The 18371-nt window shown below is 48.6% G+C and overlaps 1 protein-coding gene across 6 annotated transcripts in view; it reads left to right on the top strand.

Moving 5' to 3' along the window:
- HEG1 (heart development protein with EGF-like domains 1) overlaps positions 1 to 18371 on the top strand; it is a 56674-nt gene that overhangs the window by 20958 nt on the left and 17345 nt on the right. For 2 of the 6 annotated variants that reach the window (XM_014939673.1, XM_014939706.1), the window contains exons 3-17: positions 229 to 459; positions 820 to 1113; positions 1742 to 1882; positions 2391 to 2699; positions 3140 to 3439; positions 5096 to 5425; positions 6301 to 6609; positions 7094 to 7423; positions 8120 to 8416; positions 8932 to 9261; positions 10252 to 11619; positions 13855 to 13974; positions 15598 to 15692; positions 16970 to 17028; positions 17528 to 17688. In XM_014939673.1, coding sequence (XP_014795159.1) covers positions 229 to 459; positions 820 to 1113; positions 1742 to 1882; positions 2391 to 2699; positions 3140 to 3439; positions 5096 to 5425; positions 6301 to 6609; positions 7094 to 7423; positions 8120 to 8416; positions 8932 to 9261; positions 10252 to 11619; positions 13855 to 13974; positions 15598 to 15692; positions 16970 to 17028; positions 17528 to 17688 — 4674 coding nt within the window. The remainder of the gene's footprint in view (positions 1 to 228; positions 460 to 819; positions 1114 to 1741; positions 1883 to 2390; positions 2700 to 3139; positions 3440 to 5095; positions 5426 to 6300; positions 6610 to 7093; positions 7424 to 8119; positions 8417 to 8931; positions 9262 to 10251; positions 11620 to 13854; positions 13975 to 15597; positions 15693 to 16969; positions 17029 to 17527; positions 17689 to 18371) is intronic. The other 4 variants (XM_014939681.1, XM_014939690.1, XM_014939698.1 and 1 more) reach the window with 4 other exon arrangements.

Raw genomic sequence — 18371 nt, forward strand, 5'->3', positions numbered from 1 at the left:
GTTGGGGGTGTCCCTGCTGACTGTGGGGAGGTCGGACTAGATGACCTTTGGAGGTCCCTTCTGGCCTGGGCAATTTTATGATTCTATGAAACACAAGGGATGCAGCTGTGACCCTGTCTATCGTGTATGGCAGGGCTGGGTACCACAGCGGGTGATGCTACTGCCACCCCAGCTGAGTCACTTTAACATGTCCAGGGAGAACATGACCCTCTCTGTCCTGCTTTCCAGTTGCTGGAAGCCATCACCATGCTGCAGGCAGCCGTGAGAGAGGCAAGAGGGCTCTGGCTTCTCCTGGCACCCCTGCAGCTGCCGAGAGGACACCCCTGGTTTTGGCAGCCATCAGCACTGATTCGGTCAAGAGGACACTGGGTGGGCACCACGGGGCCTGGGACGAGGCAGGGTTTGACAACACAACGAGGATGGTGCTGCTGCCTTCATCTGCAGAGACTCGTCGCCCAGGTGAGCCACCCCAGTTCAGCCTGGGAACAAGGAGGTTGCTCTTGCAGGAGAAGCTGGACATGGGTTGCATTGCTAGAGCTTTGTGCGTTGGGTCCAGCCCTCCATCCTCACCGTGTGCCCAGGGCAGTTTTCTGGCTTGCTTCATGCACTAAAGTGGAGAGAAGGATCCACGCAGCTTCTCCTGGCCTTGAAAATTATTAATGACTCAGTGCAGCTCCCAAACACAAAGTTGCTGTTGGCAGAGTACTGGCAAGGGGACCGTGGCTCCTGGGAGGAGGTGGAAGGTGACAGTGGAGGATGCTGGATGGGCAGCTCAGCCCATCTCTGTGCTCTAATTTCCTTTCCCCCATTGCCTTGCAGACACCAGCAGCCCATCTCAACTGGTGAGCAGCTGGGTGGGCACAGAGCTGCCTGGCAGCCCTTCCACGGGCACTGCAGCCACTTCATCCAGCCCCTCAGGTAGCAGTGGGGGGATACTGCGACCCCTCCCCAGCACCCCTCTCCCTGGCTCTCCGGGACAGCCCCAGTCCTTCCCCCGAGCTTCCAGTACCCAGACTGGTGCAAACCGTGTCGTGCTACATCCTGGGGATGTCACGGGGGACTCCACAAGCCCTTTGCTCTCAGCATCACCTGCCATGGACAGTGCTTTTGGAGGTGAGCTTTGCTGGCCCACAGATTTGTTTTATAGCTTTAAAAAGCCTTTATATAGCTTTTGCTTTCTTGAAACAGAGAAAGTGCTGTGTTTTGCATGCGCTCTGTTCGCTATTATTTGGGTGGTTAGCTGAAATTCCCTGCTGAAAGAAGGAAAAAGCAATGGAAAAAATCATTTGGTCCAAATGAAAAAAGTTTGGACCTTATCACTGTGTTTTCTGCAGGGTGGGCATCTGCAAGTGCGAAATATCTCGGCTGGTTGAGTGCCAGCTGCAGAGCAAAGGTGAGGTCCCCAGCCCCACCTGAGCTGTGTGTCCCACCAGAGCAGTGCTGTAGCAGGGTGTGAGGTTGGTAACCCACGCTCACGGCCATGCCGGGTGGGTTTGCTCTTGGCTAGACGGGGTGAAATGCCTGTACAGGACAACAAAACTGAGATCCTTGGGCTCCGCAGCTTCCCCTCTCTTGCTTTGCAAGCAGCTGATTTCTGGAGCTCTCCAAAACAGAGACTTTGCCCTCCTCCATGTGAACTTACTGAAAACCATGGTGTTGCTGAGTCTTGTGCCCGGGGCTTGCTGGGAGCAAACGCATCTCCAGGGTTCTTGCACTGACACGTCCCTTCTCTCCATCACAGCTGCTGGGACCAGCATTGGTGCTGCGGAGAACCTGAGAGCCAGGTTTTCCTCCTCAGTGGCCCTGGTGCAGGGGCCCTCCACGGAGCACCAGCTCACCCCTTCTCACACAGCTTCAGAAAGTACTGCCACGGGTGAGCTCGGTTAGTCTAGGATTTGTTGTTTTACCCTATTTTGCGCTTCCTTAAGCATTTTTCCCTGTGTCCTGTTAAGCCCTGGGATCTGCCGTGAGCCCTTCCTATGGGAAGGACGCATGCTCAGCTTTCCCCGCTTTGCTGTTTGATGCTGTGCTCAAGCTACAAAAAAATACCAAGGGAGCCCGGGTTGATTTCCACCAGCCTTAGAGCAAAGGTGGGATTTAAAAAGCAAGTCTCCACAGTCCTTGTCCCAGGGGGTTTCCTGCTGACTGAGCCGCCCCGGCTCTCGTGAAGCCACGCTGTCCTGGCAGCGAGCCCCGGGTTTTGTGCAAGGTCTTCCTGCAGCGAGGGGATTCATGCCTTTCCAAAAGAGCACTTTGTCCAGATTGAAAACTTCCTATGCTTAACATCCGTATGTGCGCTGCAAGCATCTGGGAAGAAAATGGATCCATCTGTTTATAATTTCATACATATAAATCCAGGTTTTTTTGGTGTTTTTTTTATTGTGCCGTAGCCATTGGAAGCAGCTACCAGCCATCCCACGTCTCGGCCGTGGAGAGGAGAGTTTCAGATTTCCCCACCGCTGGCACCTCGGTTTCCACAACAGCCACCAAGGGTGGAGGGAGGACGTTGAGGTCTCTGCCAGCCAGCACCAGGCTGGCCCAAACGACAGAGATTTCCACCTCTGGTACCGAAATCGCCAGCTCCTCAGACCAGACCCGGTCCCCTGGGATGTCTCTGAGACCCCAGGGTGGTGGTGGCAGAAGTGCCACAGACCCATTGCTCACGAACTCGCCGTCTGCTTCGGAAAGCGCTTCCACAAGTGAGTTTTGATAGCTAGCTGGATAATTCGGGACATTATTTAAAGACTCTTTATAAACAAAAAAATACATCCTTTTTATTTTAAAGAAAGGAGGAATAATATTGTATTTGGCACATTCTGTACATTTAAAAACATTTCACAGAAATGAAAGTATGGATAAATATTATTCTTGTTGGAAGAGGAGGATAGATTTTCCTTGAAAACTTTCAGTTGAATTTTGCAAGCAATAATTTCAGGAGTTCCTATATAGAGACCACTTTTTTTTTTTTTTCTCCTGTCTTAATGATTTCCCAGTATTAAATATTTCCGTCTTGAATATTCACACATACGTTGTCTACATCTACTGATAGCGGGATGAAACCTACCCAGCTGTTTTCATTTATGTGTATGCAGTTTTATATTTCTTTATTTCTTTTTTTTTTTTTTTTTTTTTTTTTTAGCCTTTAGCAGCAATTACGAACCCCAGAGCATCCCAGCTGCAGAAGAGGTGACGCTGCACTCAAACACCCGTGGTGCTGACATGCCCAGTGTGGCAGTGGGGACACCGGGGTCCCCTGCAAACGGCCGCACAGACGGGGTGACAAGGGGCTCTGCCACCAGCACCGACCCCACCACCTTCTCCTCCCCGGAGGCTGGAACTCACCATCCTAACAGCTCACAGGAAGCCACCCATCTCCCAGCGCCTCCCGAGGAGCCTTTGCTCACAAGCTCGGTCTCTGCCTCCCAAAATACTTCCAGAGGTAAATTTGTTAGGCTGAAAGTTGGCTGCTTTGGGGCTGGAGGAGATGTCGTGTCCCCGCGCTGTTTTTCTTTAGATAGGGCCGTCAGTTGCTATTGGATACATGGACGTTTTTATTGCTGGCTGGCAGCGGGGCTGGTGGGCAGGGTGGGAGTGGATCTTGGCTTTTGGGTGAAAAAGTGAAAAACGTCAATGTCCTCACTGCTAATGAAGCTCCGGTGCTGGGGAAGGCAGCCACATCGGTTAGAAACACGTGTGTGCACTTTTTCCCTGCTGGAGATGCTTTTGCTGGGGATTTGCAGCCATCACCCAGCGCTGTGTCTGCTGTCTGGGCTGCTCTGCAGGGGAGGTGACGTTTTGGGAGTCCCCACTGCCACAACACTGCTGACCCACCCCATGCCCTTGTAGTGGTCCCAAGCGAGCTCTACCCCACCTCTCCTATGAAGACAGGCTGAGAGAGCTGGGGTTGTTCAGCCTGGAGAAGAGAAGGCTCCAAGGAGACCTTTTAGCCCCCTTCCAGTACCTGAAGGCAGCCTACAGGAGAAATGGGGAGGGACTCTTTATCAGGGAGTGGAGGGATAGGACGAGGGGTAATGGGTTTAAATTGAAAAAGGGGAGATTTAGATTAGATACTAGAAAAAAATGTTTTACTGTGCGGGTGGTGAGACACTGGAACAGGTTGCCCAGAGAAGCTGTGGCTGCCCCATCCCTGGAAGTGTTCCAGACCAGGCTGGATGGGGCTTTGAGCAACCTGGTCTGGTGGGAGGTGTCCCTGTCCATGGCAGGGGGGTTGGAACTCGATGATCTTTAAGGTCCCTTCCAACTCTAACCATTCTATGAGTCTATGAATTACCATGAATTCACAATTAAGCCCATCGCTCTGTGTGTTGTAGCATAGCTCCTGCTGAGCTGGTGAGGTATCGGCATCCCCAGCGCTGTGGTTTGGGGGAGCCCTGGGGCAGCAATGCTTGCTAAACGAGGGGTAAACCAGGCTGGGTCAAACACTACCATGAATTCACAATTAAGCCCATCGCTCTGTGTGTTGTAGCATAGCTCCTGCTGAGCTGGTGAGGTATCGGCGTCCCCACCACTGTGGTTTTGGGGAGCCCTGGGGCAGCAATGCTTGCTAAACAAGGGGTAAACCAGGCTGGGTCAAACACCAGGCTGGGGTGCTTCTGAGCATCTTACGGATGAGGCTGTATCCAGTCCTGTGTGTCTCAGGGGGCCTGGTGCTGGGGGGGCTCAGCCCCATGGCTGTGCTATCACCCCAGCACTGAGACAGCAACTTGGCTGTCTGGACCATCACTAGAAAACCTAAACCAGGCCTTTTTTAGCTCATCCTCCAGATTTGCTTTGAAGTTAAAGGTATGTAGTCCTGATTTAAACAGGCTTAAAGGCAGCTTAAATGCATAAATCAGGCATTGTGCACAGCCTGCCGTTAAAAACCATGGTTTTAAGTTGAGATTTTCATAGCTTTTTGTTAGTCACATGTGCTTGAATGCAAGGGATTCACCTCTTCCCAGAGCAGTGCCTTTTCCAGGTTGAGAACTGTTCAGTTTCTCAACAAACAGTATAGAATTGTATACTGTACAAAAAAAAATCCCTCAAATGTGTTGTTCTATATGCTTAAATCAAACCTGTTTTTATTGTATCTTAGGTGTCAGAAGCAGTCACCAACCAGTTAACAGCTCGACAACAGAGAAAAAACCCCTCGCTTCCTCTCCCACCAGCCCTTTCATTTCAGCTATGGCCACCAGCAGCAGTGGGAGGCCCCCGAGGTCTGCCCCAAGCAGCCGATGGGCAGCAGAAGACTCCACATCCACCAGTGGCACATACAGGACCTTGGGCACAGTCCAATCCTCATCCGTGTCATCTGTGAGAGAGACCTACGGAGTTCATGGGTCCAGAGAAACCATAGATTTCACCAAGCGGGTGGCAGATCCTTCACTAACAGGCTCTCACTCTCCTTCAGAAGGTCCTTCATCAGGTGAGCTCAAGTTAGAAGTGAAATACCTTTTTTCTTGTAGGTAAAAGGAGGACTGTTACTGTATCTTATATTTGCCTGACTCTTTTCTGCTGTGTGGAATATATTGTTTGGAAGATGCAGTGTGATTTTTGTGTCTGAAATATTTCAGCTCTTGACCAAAAAATGTGGTTTGGTTTTTTGACAGAAAGGGCACATGTGTGGAAAGCTTCATTACGCCAAGAGAAATAATTAACTTTCAAATCACGATTCCCTTTTTTACTATCTTCACTTGCTATCTCAATTTTATAGGCAAGAGAACTAAGCAAGTGAGGATTAGGTCATGTCCTCGCAGAACCAGGGACTCCAGTTTCTTCTCTCTGTCTTACCCCTTGGACCATACTGCTTCTCAGGAATGAACCAGTTCAACAAAGTTAAGGCAATGTGGTCTCTGAGGTCCTTCATGCCGCAGTTTGGTCCTAGACCCCTCTGCGGTGCTGAAGGGGTCTGATCCTCCTGATCCCATTTCTTCAGACTTCTTGTGCCTTGTCTGAACTCATTTCCAGGCTTTTCTGGGTTGTCAGGGTATTTGTTTGTTCTAGCAGCACGGAGTGCACTCAGGCACATAATGGTGAAATCAAGTGCACAGCGTAGCAGTTCAACAGTTTTTATATAATAGCACTTTTCTCAGCATCAAACCACATTTTTTAGAAGACAGATCTCTGTAAGGAGGTTTCACATCTTTGGAAATGTCCTATTTTCTCTGGATTGACATCTTCTTGTCTTGACATATTTTCTATTGTGCAAGTACTTGCTGCCTCTGGGTGTTACTGGAAGAAAGCTTGTTTATTTATAGTTTCACGTTTGTAAAAATGTAAATTTTCTCTCCTACATCTTAGTTACTAGAGGAAGCCATGCATCATTCAGCATCTTGTCAACAGAGGGAAGAACCGATTTCCCTACCTCCAGCACCTCAGTTTCCACAACAGCCACTAAGGGTGGAGGGAGGACGTTAAGGTCTCTGCCAGCCAGCACCAGGCTGGCCCAAACGACAGAGATTTCCACCACTGGTACTGAATCCATCAGCCCTACAGACCATACCCAGTCCTCTTTGGGAGCCCAGGCTGGTGGTGGCAGAGTTGCCACTGTGTCATCCACGGACCCGTTGCTCACAGGCTCGCTGACAGCTTCAGAAAATGCTTTCCCAGGTGAGTCCTGACTGTCCCCATGGGACTTCTTTCCATAGACCCCAAACATCCACTCTGTATGGAGGAGTCAGGGCATGCTAGAAGGTGCTGGACAATGGCATTGGGCATTACAGAGGAAAATTCCAACTTCCAGAGAAGAATGCATTAGCTGTTTTTTTGTATTTAGTCACCGGAAAAACCCAGTCTTACTGCAAGAGCAGCATGGCCCCGAGATTTGGTGTGTTTTCTGAGACAGCATGGAAGGGAAGCAAACCCAACAGTGCTCCTAGGACTTGTTCCTAGTGCCCTCTTCAGGGTGTCCTCCTGTGAGCAGCACTGCCTTGCAGAGGAAAGGGTTGTGTCTTCATGGTTTTCTCCAGGTTTAGATCTTCTGTCATGTTATATCTGTGCCGTCAGCCTAAAGGTGCTGATGAAAGAGAGTGCGCCCACGTCTTTATGGCTTAGTGTCTATAAATCTATTTTGTTTTGTTTTGCCTTTTCTCAGCAGAAGGGACCTCAGCTACAGGAGGACGCCTGCCCAATGCTCCTCTCACCAGTACTCCCAGCTCGGTGACAGCCACCAGCAGTGGGGAGAGGAGCACAGAGCCCATGTCAGACACCCATGTGACATCCAGTGGAGCAGGGAGCTCCGCTCCCATTCCAGCCCGCACCAGCTCCTTGGACGTGGTCCTTGTGCCATCTGCATCAGCTGGAGAGCCTGGGAGTCAGAGCAATGTTTCACAGAGTGGTGCTGGACTCAGTGATCTTCCAACGAAGCCGCTGACTGCATTTCCTCCTGGCATTTCAGTGTCTTCGCCTTCACCAAGTGCTTCAGGTGGGTCTTGTGGTTTCCTGGTTTCCCATGGAGGGCACCCCTCCTCCTCACCCCCTCCTGAGCTCCCACCCTCCCTTTTCTAGCTTTAAACCAGTTTTGCCTTTTTAGCAAGCCAGGTTTATAGCAAAGGGCATCTGAGCACTGTACAGCTGGTACATTATATGTTTCACTGCCTCGGGGCAGTGCTTCTCATGTCAGGAACAGGATGACCAGGCAGCTTTTCTGGGCCACATGTGCCCCTGTGCAATGGAGCCTTGACCTTAGCCCTCAAACTGAGGAAGCTTGGCATGAAGTGTGGTGAGGGATCAGTAGACTCTTCTTTATATCCCGGCTATTGTGTGTTTCAGCCTTGGCTCTGCTTCCAGGGTTCCACCAGAGCTGGTTTGACACCCACTGGTCCTCCCAAGGGAACTTTCTGCATGATGTCCAATACCAGGTCCTATCTCCCTGCCACTGTTCTTCTTCAGAAACACCATGCACCCCAATCTGTTTTATTTTTCTGCTGTAAAGGCGAAAAGCACAGATTGCCTGGGAAACCCCGCTTAGCAAATAAGTGATGTTGGTAACTGAGCTCCATCTCCACTGTGGGATCTGAAATTCAGGTTTTAGTCCCTGTAGAGGCCTCAAAGATATTAGTAATATACAAAATATATATTTTTGTATGTATCTGTGTGTATCGCTGCTTTGCAATTCCAGAGAGAGGAAGAGTTTCTGGTGCTCCTACTGAGACCACATACATCTCAACTGTGCTCTCCAGCCATGGGGAGGGGACATCTCAGGCTGCAGCTAACCACAGCACATGGAGCACACCAGCGGCAAACCCCACATCTCACCTGGACACAGCTGGGGAGCCCCACACCAGCCCCCTCCCATCCTCCACAGAATGGCCTGGAGCAGGACACGTCTCATCTGGCCGAGCAGGGTACCCGGAGACCAAGGTCACCCTTTCATCCAGGGTCTCCACCTATTTCTCAGCTGCTAGTGAACCTTCCAGTGAGTTTTTCTGAGCTCTGGGGTGGTGTTTGGACTAGGAAAAAACCCACTACTCTCCCTCCTCCTCTTCCATGGGGTTGATATGACCACCAGCATGTGTCAGAACTGTTGTGGGTGTCGTAGGCAGAAGTTATAAGCAGTGGTGGTTCTGCTCCTTGGTATTGTATGTCTGCAGCTGTTGGACTTTAACAAAAATGTCTCAGAAATGAGAAGTCTAGCTTCTTGCTGTAGGACATTGCTACTGCCTTCCTGGGCTGGGGTGGTAGTTATAAATAATTATAAATATGTCGTTATGACCTGGTGCTGATTGTCCCTCTGCATCCGGAGAGTCCTGTTTCTTTGGAGGACACTTTGTTAAATCCACATTTAGGGTGATAGCTACATGAGATTTAATCTGTGGTCACCTGTGCAATTTTATTAAACTGCATTTCAAACCAGGATTTTTGTAGAAACTGCAAGCACTCTGCGCTCTGAGATGGTAAAATTCACATTCCTGCTTTTCCATCCTGTTCCAGCTGTGGGCAGCAGCCATCCCTCAAGCGCCGAGGAAAGGCGGTCCAGCCCCATCAGTGATCCCGTGTACAGCTCATCCACATCTGCTGGTGGTGGAGAGAGGATGCTCCACTCAGTGACAGACGGGGCGCTGGCTGGTGGCATGGAGACCTCTGCTTCCTACGCTGAAACCACCAGCTCTGTGGGGCCGGCTCAGCCGAGGTTGGTGGAGCAGAGTGGGATGGCCAACGCCTCGGCCGGCAGCGGGGGCTTCTCAGACTTTGCAACGGAGACACTCTTCGCACGTTCTTCCAAGATGCCCACTTATTCCTCTTTCCAAAACGACCTCACAAGTAAGTTGGTGTCTCCTGGTGGGGGGAGTTCACGCTGTCGTGCCTTTACCTGCCTTGTATACAGAGTTTTCGTTCATTGGTACATGCAGTGCCACCTGTGGGTACACCTGGGGGGATGTTTTCATCCAAGGACTCAAAGCCAGACCCCACCTGGCTGGGCAATCATTCCAGAAGTGAAACCATGAGCCTGAGCAGGGAAACTCTCCTATTTTGGTAGCCGCATTATGTTTTTTGTATCCTAACTGATTTCTTGTAGGTGATGCTTTCTGAACTGTTTCATGTCGACTTAAGTAATTTGTAGAATTAAATCAAATGTTCATTACCTTTTTTTTTATTATTTTTAGAGATTGCTGAATTTCTGTACACACTGAAATTCATATTGTAAGATTGACTGCACCTTTTATGCTAAATAACCTGAATTTTTTGCAGACTGATGTGCTACTCATTTAGGATTTCCTGACTGCAAAGTTTTCTACTGATGAGTTTATGATAAGCTGAAAATTAACATATTATACTAATTTCATCCTGCAAAGGCATGAAGTTCACTGTGCGAGAAAACAAACTAACTGAAGAAGATGGATATTCTTTAGTCGGGAACAGAGGATAAGAGGGAGAGGATATGAGTTTTATAGATTATGAGTGATAAAGAGAACAGATGGGTTTTCCTGCTTAGCTTGCCACAAAATAGCACGGAAAGATAAGCGTTCAATCACATTAGAAAAGCTATACTGGAAGAAGAGTGTTTTAGAAGCCTACACCTTTCACAGGAGCCTTGTTTCTGTCTGAGTTCAACATTTTAGAAGGAATGAAGGAGCGCAGAAAACTCCTAATTTAGCACCCATGCTTGGATGGTGTTCTAAATTTTTTAGAAGCGGGTGGGCAAGTTCACAGACAAGAACATTTTCTGTATTTTGCAAGTGATTTTAATATAACATCAAAATACTTTGATATTACTCCATCTTTCTAATATATTTTGTCCTTTTACTGCAGGCTTTTCAAGTAGCCATCAGCCGGTCAGTAGCATCGATGCTGAGAAACGGACCTCGGTTTCTCATACGGATGGCACATACATTTCAACCACATATACCAGAGGAGGAGAAAGGACACTCCTGTCTATCTCAAATAGCAGCGCCTCTGCTGACTCCTCAGAAAGTTCCACTTTTTTTTCTGAGATTTCCAACCCTTCTGATTCATCGAGGTCTTCTGTGGCACAGGACAGGAGGAGCAACATATCCAGCGATGGCAGTTTTGTTGAACCATCTACGGAGCCATTGCTGGTACACTCATCCAAACTGTTGACTTCTGGTTCTCCAGGCAGCATACAAAACACAACTGTCTTCAACACTGACTCTGAGTTATTGACCACTGGTAGATCACCTGTGTCTTCATCAGCATTTCCAGCCTCTTCTGCAGTGTCATCACTGAATCACTTGCTGTCATCAACACCACCACCAACTTATTTATTTACATCATCAGAGTCATCTGAACCACTCTCGTCCTCTGTGATGGCATCTTCACCCCCTCTGCAGGCTTTGTCGTCCTCCTTGCCCAGTTCCTCATTGCTTTCCCCATCCTATTCATTAGCATCATTATTGCCTCTGTTCTCGTCGCCGTCGTCCATCTCTCAGTCCAGTGATAGTGGTCCAGCAAGCACCTCTGTAGCTACGACTGTGGTCAGGCAGGCCCCCTCCACAGCCACTGTGGCTGGGAGCTCACCCAGGGGGACCAACAAGCACAATGTCACGCACCAGCCCCAAAACAGCACCACCTTCACCTCCACCAGGTCTCCTGCTCTCCCCACAGTGCCCATGGAGCAGCTTGGTGGACGCATCGTATCTGTGTCCATTCCCATGACGGTAATAGAGACCACCTCACCGAGAGCCACCACCACCCAGGGAGGCAGCTTTGGGACAGCAACGCCACTGCCCACCACAGCCAGTGATGTCCCACGGGCTGAGCCGACGGATGCACCCCTTAGTCCCTCACCAAGTGCAACAAACCACAGCATCATCATCCCTGCAGTGGCACTGACAACTGTGAAACCTCCTGTGCTAACAACACCGGCCGGTCACCAGCCAACCCCAGGTGATGTCAGCACCACGAAAGCCCACAGACCTCAAACACCCACTACCACTAAGCACATGTATACCACTGGTGAAAGCACAGAAGCTGTGGATCCTACCACTGCAAGGCCTGGTAAAGTCACCGAAGAAAACATCCCTGTTACGAGTCCTTCTGAAGCTCCTCCAACCAGCAAGACCACTGTGAGCATTGCAACTACTTTGGCTGCTACCAAGCCAACCACGCTTCCTCCATCAAGTAGCACTACTGGGCTGAGGACATCATCTCCGGCAACAGGTAATACATCTAATGGCATCAGTCGTGAGGCGGGGGAATAGGGGACCAGCAATGCCTGGCTCGCCCTTTAAGGGTCTTCCAAGGGTTAGGTATGTATGTATAACAAGTCTGTTGTCAGCAGAGTTTGAGGATAAGGACTCAGTCTCCATGTTTGGTGTTGTTAAGCTAAGGGATTAGCGATCAAGCTGAACTGCTGGAAAAGGGTGGGCATTTTGGTGAACATTTCTGATGGAAACATTAAACTGAAAATTGAGAATTTCAAGAAAACGAAGCTGACAGGCTTTCCAGCTAAGTGTAGGATGCACTTCATATTTGTCAATCAGTCACCCATATTGGTCGATACCAATCAGTATCTAGCTTACTAATGAGAAAAGGTGGTTGGCCAGAACTTGGTATTTGTGTTGGAACTTCTATTATTACAACCTGTGGTTGTTTTCTCCCCACCTCACTAAATAATCTCCTACTCAAGGGCCTGTTGCTTCTCCTGGTAGGCTACGTACTGTAGTCTTGCTCAGTGCATTGTTAGTCATTTATTACTGCTGCCAGGCTCCTTAGCTTCTCAAGTAAATATATTCAGCAAAGTTGTATACAAATGGAAATCGATTCTGTGTTTACAGTCCAGGAGCCTGGCCCTCATGCCACTGTAGAATATTGTGTATGCTAATTGCATTAATCACAGTAAAATACTGGCAATAGTATATATTCCCTCCAATAATTAAGTATTTAAAGGTTATTTCTCAGGCTGATTGATTTTAATTATAGCTATTTCTTCATGTAAGGGAATGGATTATTTTTTTTATCCAAAACTAACATAATGTATCCTTTTTACCAACTGATTCACACTTTTGCCAAGTTATTCTTTCCTTTAAATTCCATGTTTTGCCATTTACCAGAATGAAAAAGATCCTTCTGCTGCCTGAGATGTGGTGCTTTGTATGTTGGCACTCTCTGCTGTGGGAGAAGCAGCTGCCACAGTCCCCACTGTACAAAGCACAAACTGAAGGACGGCAAAGCAAAAGCCACCACGTTAACATACACCCACTCATTTCTGTCTGCTTGGTTCAGAGGCACCAAATCTCCTTCTCGATGACGCTGAGGTGGTCATGCCAGGCTAGTTGAGACACAGAGACTGTGTCAAATGGTATGTCCCAAGTCGGCTTGGGACTGTCTGGTCTGCAGAGCCTGTGTGATGCCTTGGGGTGTCTGGGTGCTGTCAGAAACACACGCGTGGGTTTGACTCTCACGCTTTGTGCTTAGACCACAAAGCCCATCCTTCCTGCCTCTGCTGCAGGGCTCGGCAGCAGCTGCAGAATAGGTACAAGTGGTGTGTAAACTGTCTGGCATATCTTGTAGCATCTTGCTGCCGACAGGTCCACAGTCCTGCCCACTGCCTGCCTTTGCATGCATGTGTGCCATGCATTTGTGCTTGTGTGAGTCGTACACACATGCAGAAGGAGCATTTTTGATGAGGAGGTGGGTTTTTTCAAAGGGAGGTATTGGGTATCTTCTCCAGAACTTGTAGTTTGAGTTGTCTAATCCATGAAGCACCCGAGACTACCATCGTTAATCCCCTGCAGCACCCTATTTCACAGTTGGTGTCTGGTCCCCAAGCCCTTGCTCATGCAGTGGGAAGTGCATCACGAGCGGTGGCACAGGCAGATACTACTGCTGTGAACATCCTCAGCCTGTCATGGAGGTGGCTGCAGTCCCAGTAGAGGAGGTGACAGCAGCTGAGAAGAATGCCTGCACCACTGCTGGGTAATCTACGGACTGCATCAGTGTTCAAGCACTAGCTTTCGTTCATGGAAACAGGGCTTGGATGAAAAGGGCAGGGCTTCAGTGAAGGAGCCTGTGCTCCTGTGTCTAGCTCTGGCTGCCAAGGTCCCTTCTTCGGTCCTCTCCATCTGTAGCTGAAGGGTTGTTTGTCTTTGGAAAGCACCCAGAGATCTGCAGATGAGCAGTGCTGTAGACAAGCTGGGTGTTAATATTAACATGGATCAACACTGTATCCCAAGAGCTTTTGCATGAATATTCAAGAGAACGTGGTTTGTGTTTCTTCTTTCAGCTCCAACAGAATACTCAAGAACTGGATAAATAGTAAGCACAAGTGATGCAACAAAGCATCTGATAGTGCTCAGGGGGTCACAGAAGAGGAGCCAAGTTGATCTTGTTTTAGCCCAACAGTTGATTTTTGTGATTCTGTAATTATAGCCTGTTTTTTTTCTGCTTTCGTAGATGTGGATAAATGTCTTTCCAACCCTTGTCCTGCGCTGGCCACCTGCAACAGCACCCGTGGCTCCTATGTCTGTCAGTGTCCTCTTGGATATGAGCTGGAAAAAGGAAAGTGCAATTTAGGTAAGAAAACAGAAGTGAAAACCCAGGGAAGAAAAAGATGGAAATAATTATCTGTAATCTTCTAAAACAAATTAACCTGGACTCAGACTAGTTTGGGAACTTAGCGTTCCTCCCAACCATCACTTTTAACAAGAGCCTTTTAGTGTTTATACAAGTGCAGTGTCTAAAGCCTGTTGTGTTGGGGTGCCCCGGGGAGCAGGCGCAGGGATAGCTGAGGGTTTCTTAAAAAAACACAGCGAGAGGCTTGTTAGTGAGGACAGATGTGCCCCTTCTGTTCCTCATGTGTTTTATAACCCCCAAAAAGCATTCAGCAGCAGCTTATCGTAGCTCCCAGCTCCGCAAGCCCGGGTGACGGTGCTTGGCCTGGGAGCAGTGAGTGGGGCTATTGTGTAACCTGGCTTCAGTGGGATCAGCCATGTGCAGAAAATCAAGCAACCGTGAAAGTCTTTGCAAGATCAAGGTCTTGTTTCATACCTTTAGCATTTTTCACGCAGCACAGTTATTACTTGGAACTCAGGTTCCGACCCCCTCCTTTCTATTAGAGGACTCTCAATCTCAAGGATTTACAATGTCCCATTGTAAAGGGGAATTTGTTTTGCTAGAGTTTCTCCTGACCCTTAATCAGTGAGGATTAGAGGCATGGAAATTTTGCTAAGGAAACATGGGTGAGGTGTCCCTGAAGGGTGTTTTGAAACATTTCTTCGAGTTGGAATGTGTCAGCTTCTCATTTAGAGAGCTGTTTTGATTATGCCTTGAACTGGGATATGGGCAGATTATGTAAATACTGAGAAGGTGATTATTTTTACCTGGAGTTGTTATATTAGAGCTGTCTGATATAAAATTTGTGATGAAGATAGGCTCTGTTGTTGGGGAAAAATGGGAAGGAATTGGAGGCTTTATAATGTTATCTGTGACCTTATTTGTTTTTCTGGTGGAACATAAAACTGGAGCTCTGAGTTCTCATTTCACCGAGTATCTCATGACACTTAATACAAGATTTAGGGATATTATCTCTCCGAGTCTGGACAACTCGGATTATTGCATTCTGCTGCCATGAATCAAATATAAATCTAAGCACGGAAAAATGCATCCTTTGGACCTCTTTTCAAATGTCATTGCTCATTCTGTCCAACAATTTGAAAAATGAAAATGTCCTTTCTACAGTGCTGTATTTTGACTTGCTGATTTGCTTTCCTTCCATGAGAGGGAGGGGTAAGAGATTTGGCAGGTTTACTCCAAATCATTATAAATAGCTTTGGTACCTGAAACTATCTTGTTAATAAACTTTCCCAGCTCTTTCTGTGTTCAGGGGTCTTTTTAAATTAGTCTGTGTTTCTATAGGAAATGTATGAACTCTGCGGTGAAATGCTGGCGGCTCAGCAGCGTTGAGCTCTGGAATTTGACTGGGGCTGTGGGAACATTGCAGCAACCCCTGGGAAAAATCCCAGAGCTAGGACTTTGCTTTACTGGGGCAGTGAATGTCAGATTTGAGTTTTTCTATCTATCTGCTGTGTTGAAGGGTTTTTCCATGCAGACAGTCTCTTGTGTACGGCGGATGAAACCGCAGCTACACATGGCACGGAGGCATGTGTTCCAACTAACTTGTCTTATTCTCCTTTTTAGTAAGAATATTTATTGGCCAGGTCCCCCTGAAACTTAATAATACCCATGGGAATTACTCAGAACTTCCCTACATCGAGGACAAAATCCAGTCGATGGTGAGTGTTGTTGCCGGGATTTCGGTGATGCTGATGGGACAGGTCCCCTTTGCTCCTCTTACGGTTGTCATGGGAAGCCACAAGACTCTGTAGTGTGGATTTAGCCTTTTTAATCACTGAACAATCCTGGTGTGGTGTAAATTAGGACTGTTGAGATGTTAAATCCCAGCACGCTTCTCTCCCCTGCCCTGCCCAGCTGTCATGACAGCAGGGGAAAGATACAGCTCCTATGGGGCTTAAGACAGCATATCCGCCCAGAAAATCCTGAAGCCCTTCTTGTGGAAATGGTGTAGTTGGGTTCACGCTTCTGTAGCCACCATCCTTTCCTAGCATCTTCTGGCCCGCAGTGCCTTTTCCAGACCTCAGAATGGCATTAGTGCTCCTCCAAGGTCAAGCATTATAACAGTAACTCTGAGCTTCATCGTTTGTCTGTAAATCTCACGGGTGCTGGGGCAGGTTGGACTGCAGCTGGTGCCACCTTGCTCTTAGCCAAACCCCATGGGATGTAGCACAGCAGCAGCACCCACCCAAACGTACCTTCCTCTTGGTGGAGTTTCCCAGCCACTCTATCACAACCACATGTCCCTCAATCTGTTCAGAACAAGCCCTGGATGAGCTGGTGGCTTCCCGGTACTTTGTGCTTTCAGTTGCTCCAAAAAGACCCCTGGACTGGGGATAGGTACATCTCTGTGTGTTATTTAGCCAGATCATAGCACGCATGAGTTCATTCTGTTAGCTGGCTGTAGTTCATCCCAACTCTTTTTGGAGTAGGTGATTTGGAGATGCCGCCAGAAGAGAGGGGAGCCAGGGTGAGTCGCCTTGATGCTGCTTGCACAGCTTGTGCTGGGGAGAGCACAACCAGCTGCATGGATCCAGGGAGAGGGAGGCTCCTTGGAAGATGAGCAGTTCCTGAGTGTGCTGCTTTGAGCTCGGCCTTGCCCTCTCCTGGCTTCTGGCTCGTCCTCTACCTTGGCAGTCATTGCACAGTGGGACCCCAGGCAGATGCTCATGTCAAAACTCCCAGGTCTTTGTTCTTCTCCAAGGCTGTGCAGCAGTGACTTCAGCTGTCCCTTGCTGGCAACAAGGTGGTGCATCTTTCTTATTGAGCAGATGATCTGCTGGGATGCTCAGAGCTCCCTTGGCCTCAGCAGAAAGCTCTGGCAAACCCAGGGGATGGTGTGGGTGACCCAGGAGGGCTGACCCATGCTGCATCCCACCAGGCTGCCTCCTTCCATCGTTCCCCGGGGCACTAACAACTGCTCTCTCCTTCCTTGCAGCTTGATGCGTCGCTGTCGAGCTTGCCGGGGTACCACCACTCCACAGTTAAGGCAACCAGGTAAGGCTAAAGCTACAGCTACCTGGGGAAGAGTGAGAAACTTGAGCATTCAGGATGTTCAACTTGAGATCCATGTTCATCATTTTGAGTCGGTGCTGGGCTTGATGCAATCTGGCCTGGCGGTAGCGCAGGGCGTGGGGAACGCCTGACCACCTTCCCCAGCTCTCCTGGAACCCTTCTCCTGGCCTGAGCAGCTTGGGGATGGGCTTGCGAGCTGCCTGGGAGGGATTTATGGCTGGTTTCAAAGTGAGCTACCGGCACCCCTTCCAGCCCCAAATTTATCTTTCTGTGTGTAAGTTTTTTGTGTCCTATTTTTAAGGTCTGTTACAATGCATGGCTGTTTCAGTACGTGTGCAATATCATGTCTGTGATAAGCATTGCTTCTGTTAATGAGTCCTATGTATAACATGCATTAATGAGAGTCCTATGTATAAGGTGCTAACGATGATACCAGACTGACCCATGGTACTCAGGGCTGTTTTGTTTTGTTTTCTGTTAGGGAGGCAAATTTTGTGCGTGTTTCAGTGCAATCCACGTTCTCTTTAGCATCCAACGTGACTTTCTATGACGTTGTCGGCAGCGTGAAAAGCTACATTCGAAATTGCAACTCCTCCAACAAATCCTGCCAGTTCATCTCCAGCCTGAAACCACTCCACAGAGGTAAATAGCATCTGGAGGAACTGTGATGGGAAGGGAAAGGGATGTTTTATTTGGCTCCTTTTATAACAGAGGGAGAAAGATGTTGGTGTTTGTAAAATCCCTCTGAATCTTTTTTATCTTATATAAATGGGAGTCATCTTAAGAGCCCTGCAGTACAAAAGGGATGCAGATATCGAGCCTTATCTTTGCCACATGTGTGAGAAATCTGCCTCTCTGTGAAAACATCATGCAGCACAGGATTAGAGGCATTGTAGGGCAGGCTTTCATCTCTGGGATGTGACACTGGGCCCCGGCCAGATCAAAAAACCATAAGTCTTAATTCCACCCGCACAGCCGGGAGCCAGGGAAACAGCGTGAAAGCTGAGACAAATCCCCCCAATGAAGTCAATTAGAGCTGCTGGAGGCGACGCGGGTGTCGTGGTTTAGGACCATGCAGCCGCTCGCTGGGAAGTGGAAAAGAATTGGAAGAGTGAAAGCAAGAAAAGTTGTGGGTTTAGATAAAGACAGTTTAATAGGGAAAGCAAAAGCTGCACATGCAAGCAAAGCAAAACAAGGAATTAATTCACCACTTCCCATGGGCAGGCAGGTGCTCAGCCATCTCCAGGGAAGCAGGGCTCCATCGCATGTAATGGTCACTTGGGAAGACAAAAGACCATCACTCTGAACAACCCCCTCTGCTCTTC

Source organism: Calidris pugnax, unplaced genomic scaffold (genome assembly GCF_001431845.1).
Source record: "Calidris pugnax isolate Ruff unplaced genomic scaffold, ASM143184v1 scaffold21, whole genome shotgun sequence".
NCBI lineage: Eukaryota > Metazoa > Chordata > Aves > Charadriiformes > Scolopacidae > Calidris > Calidris pugnax.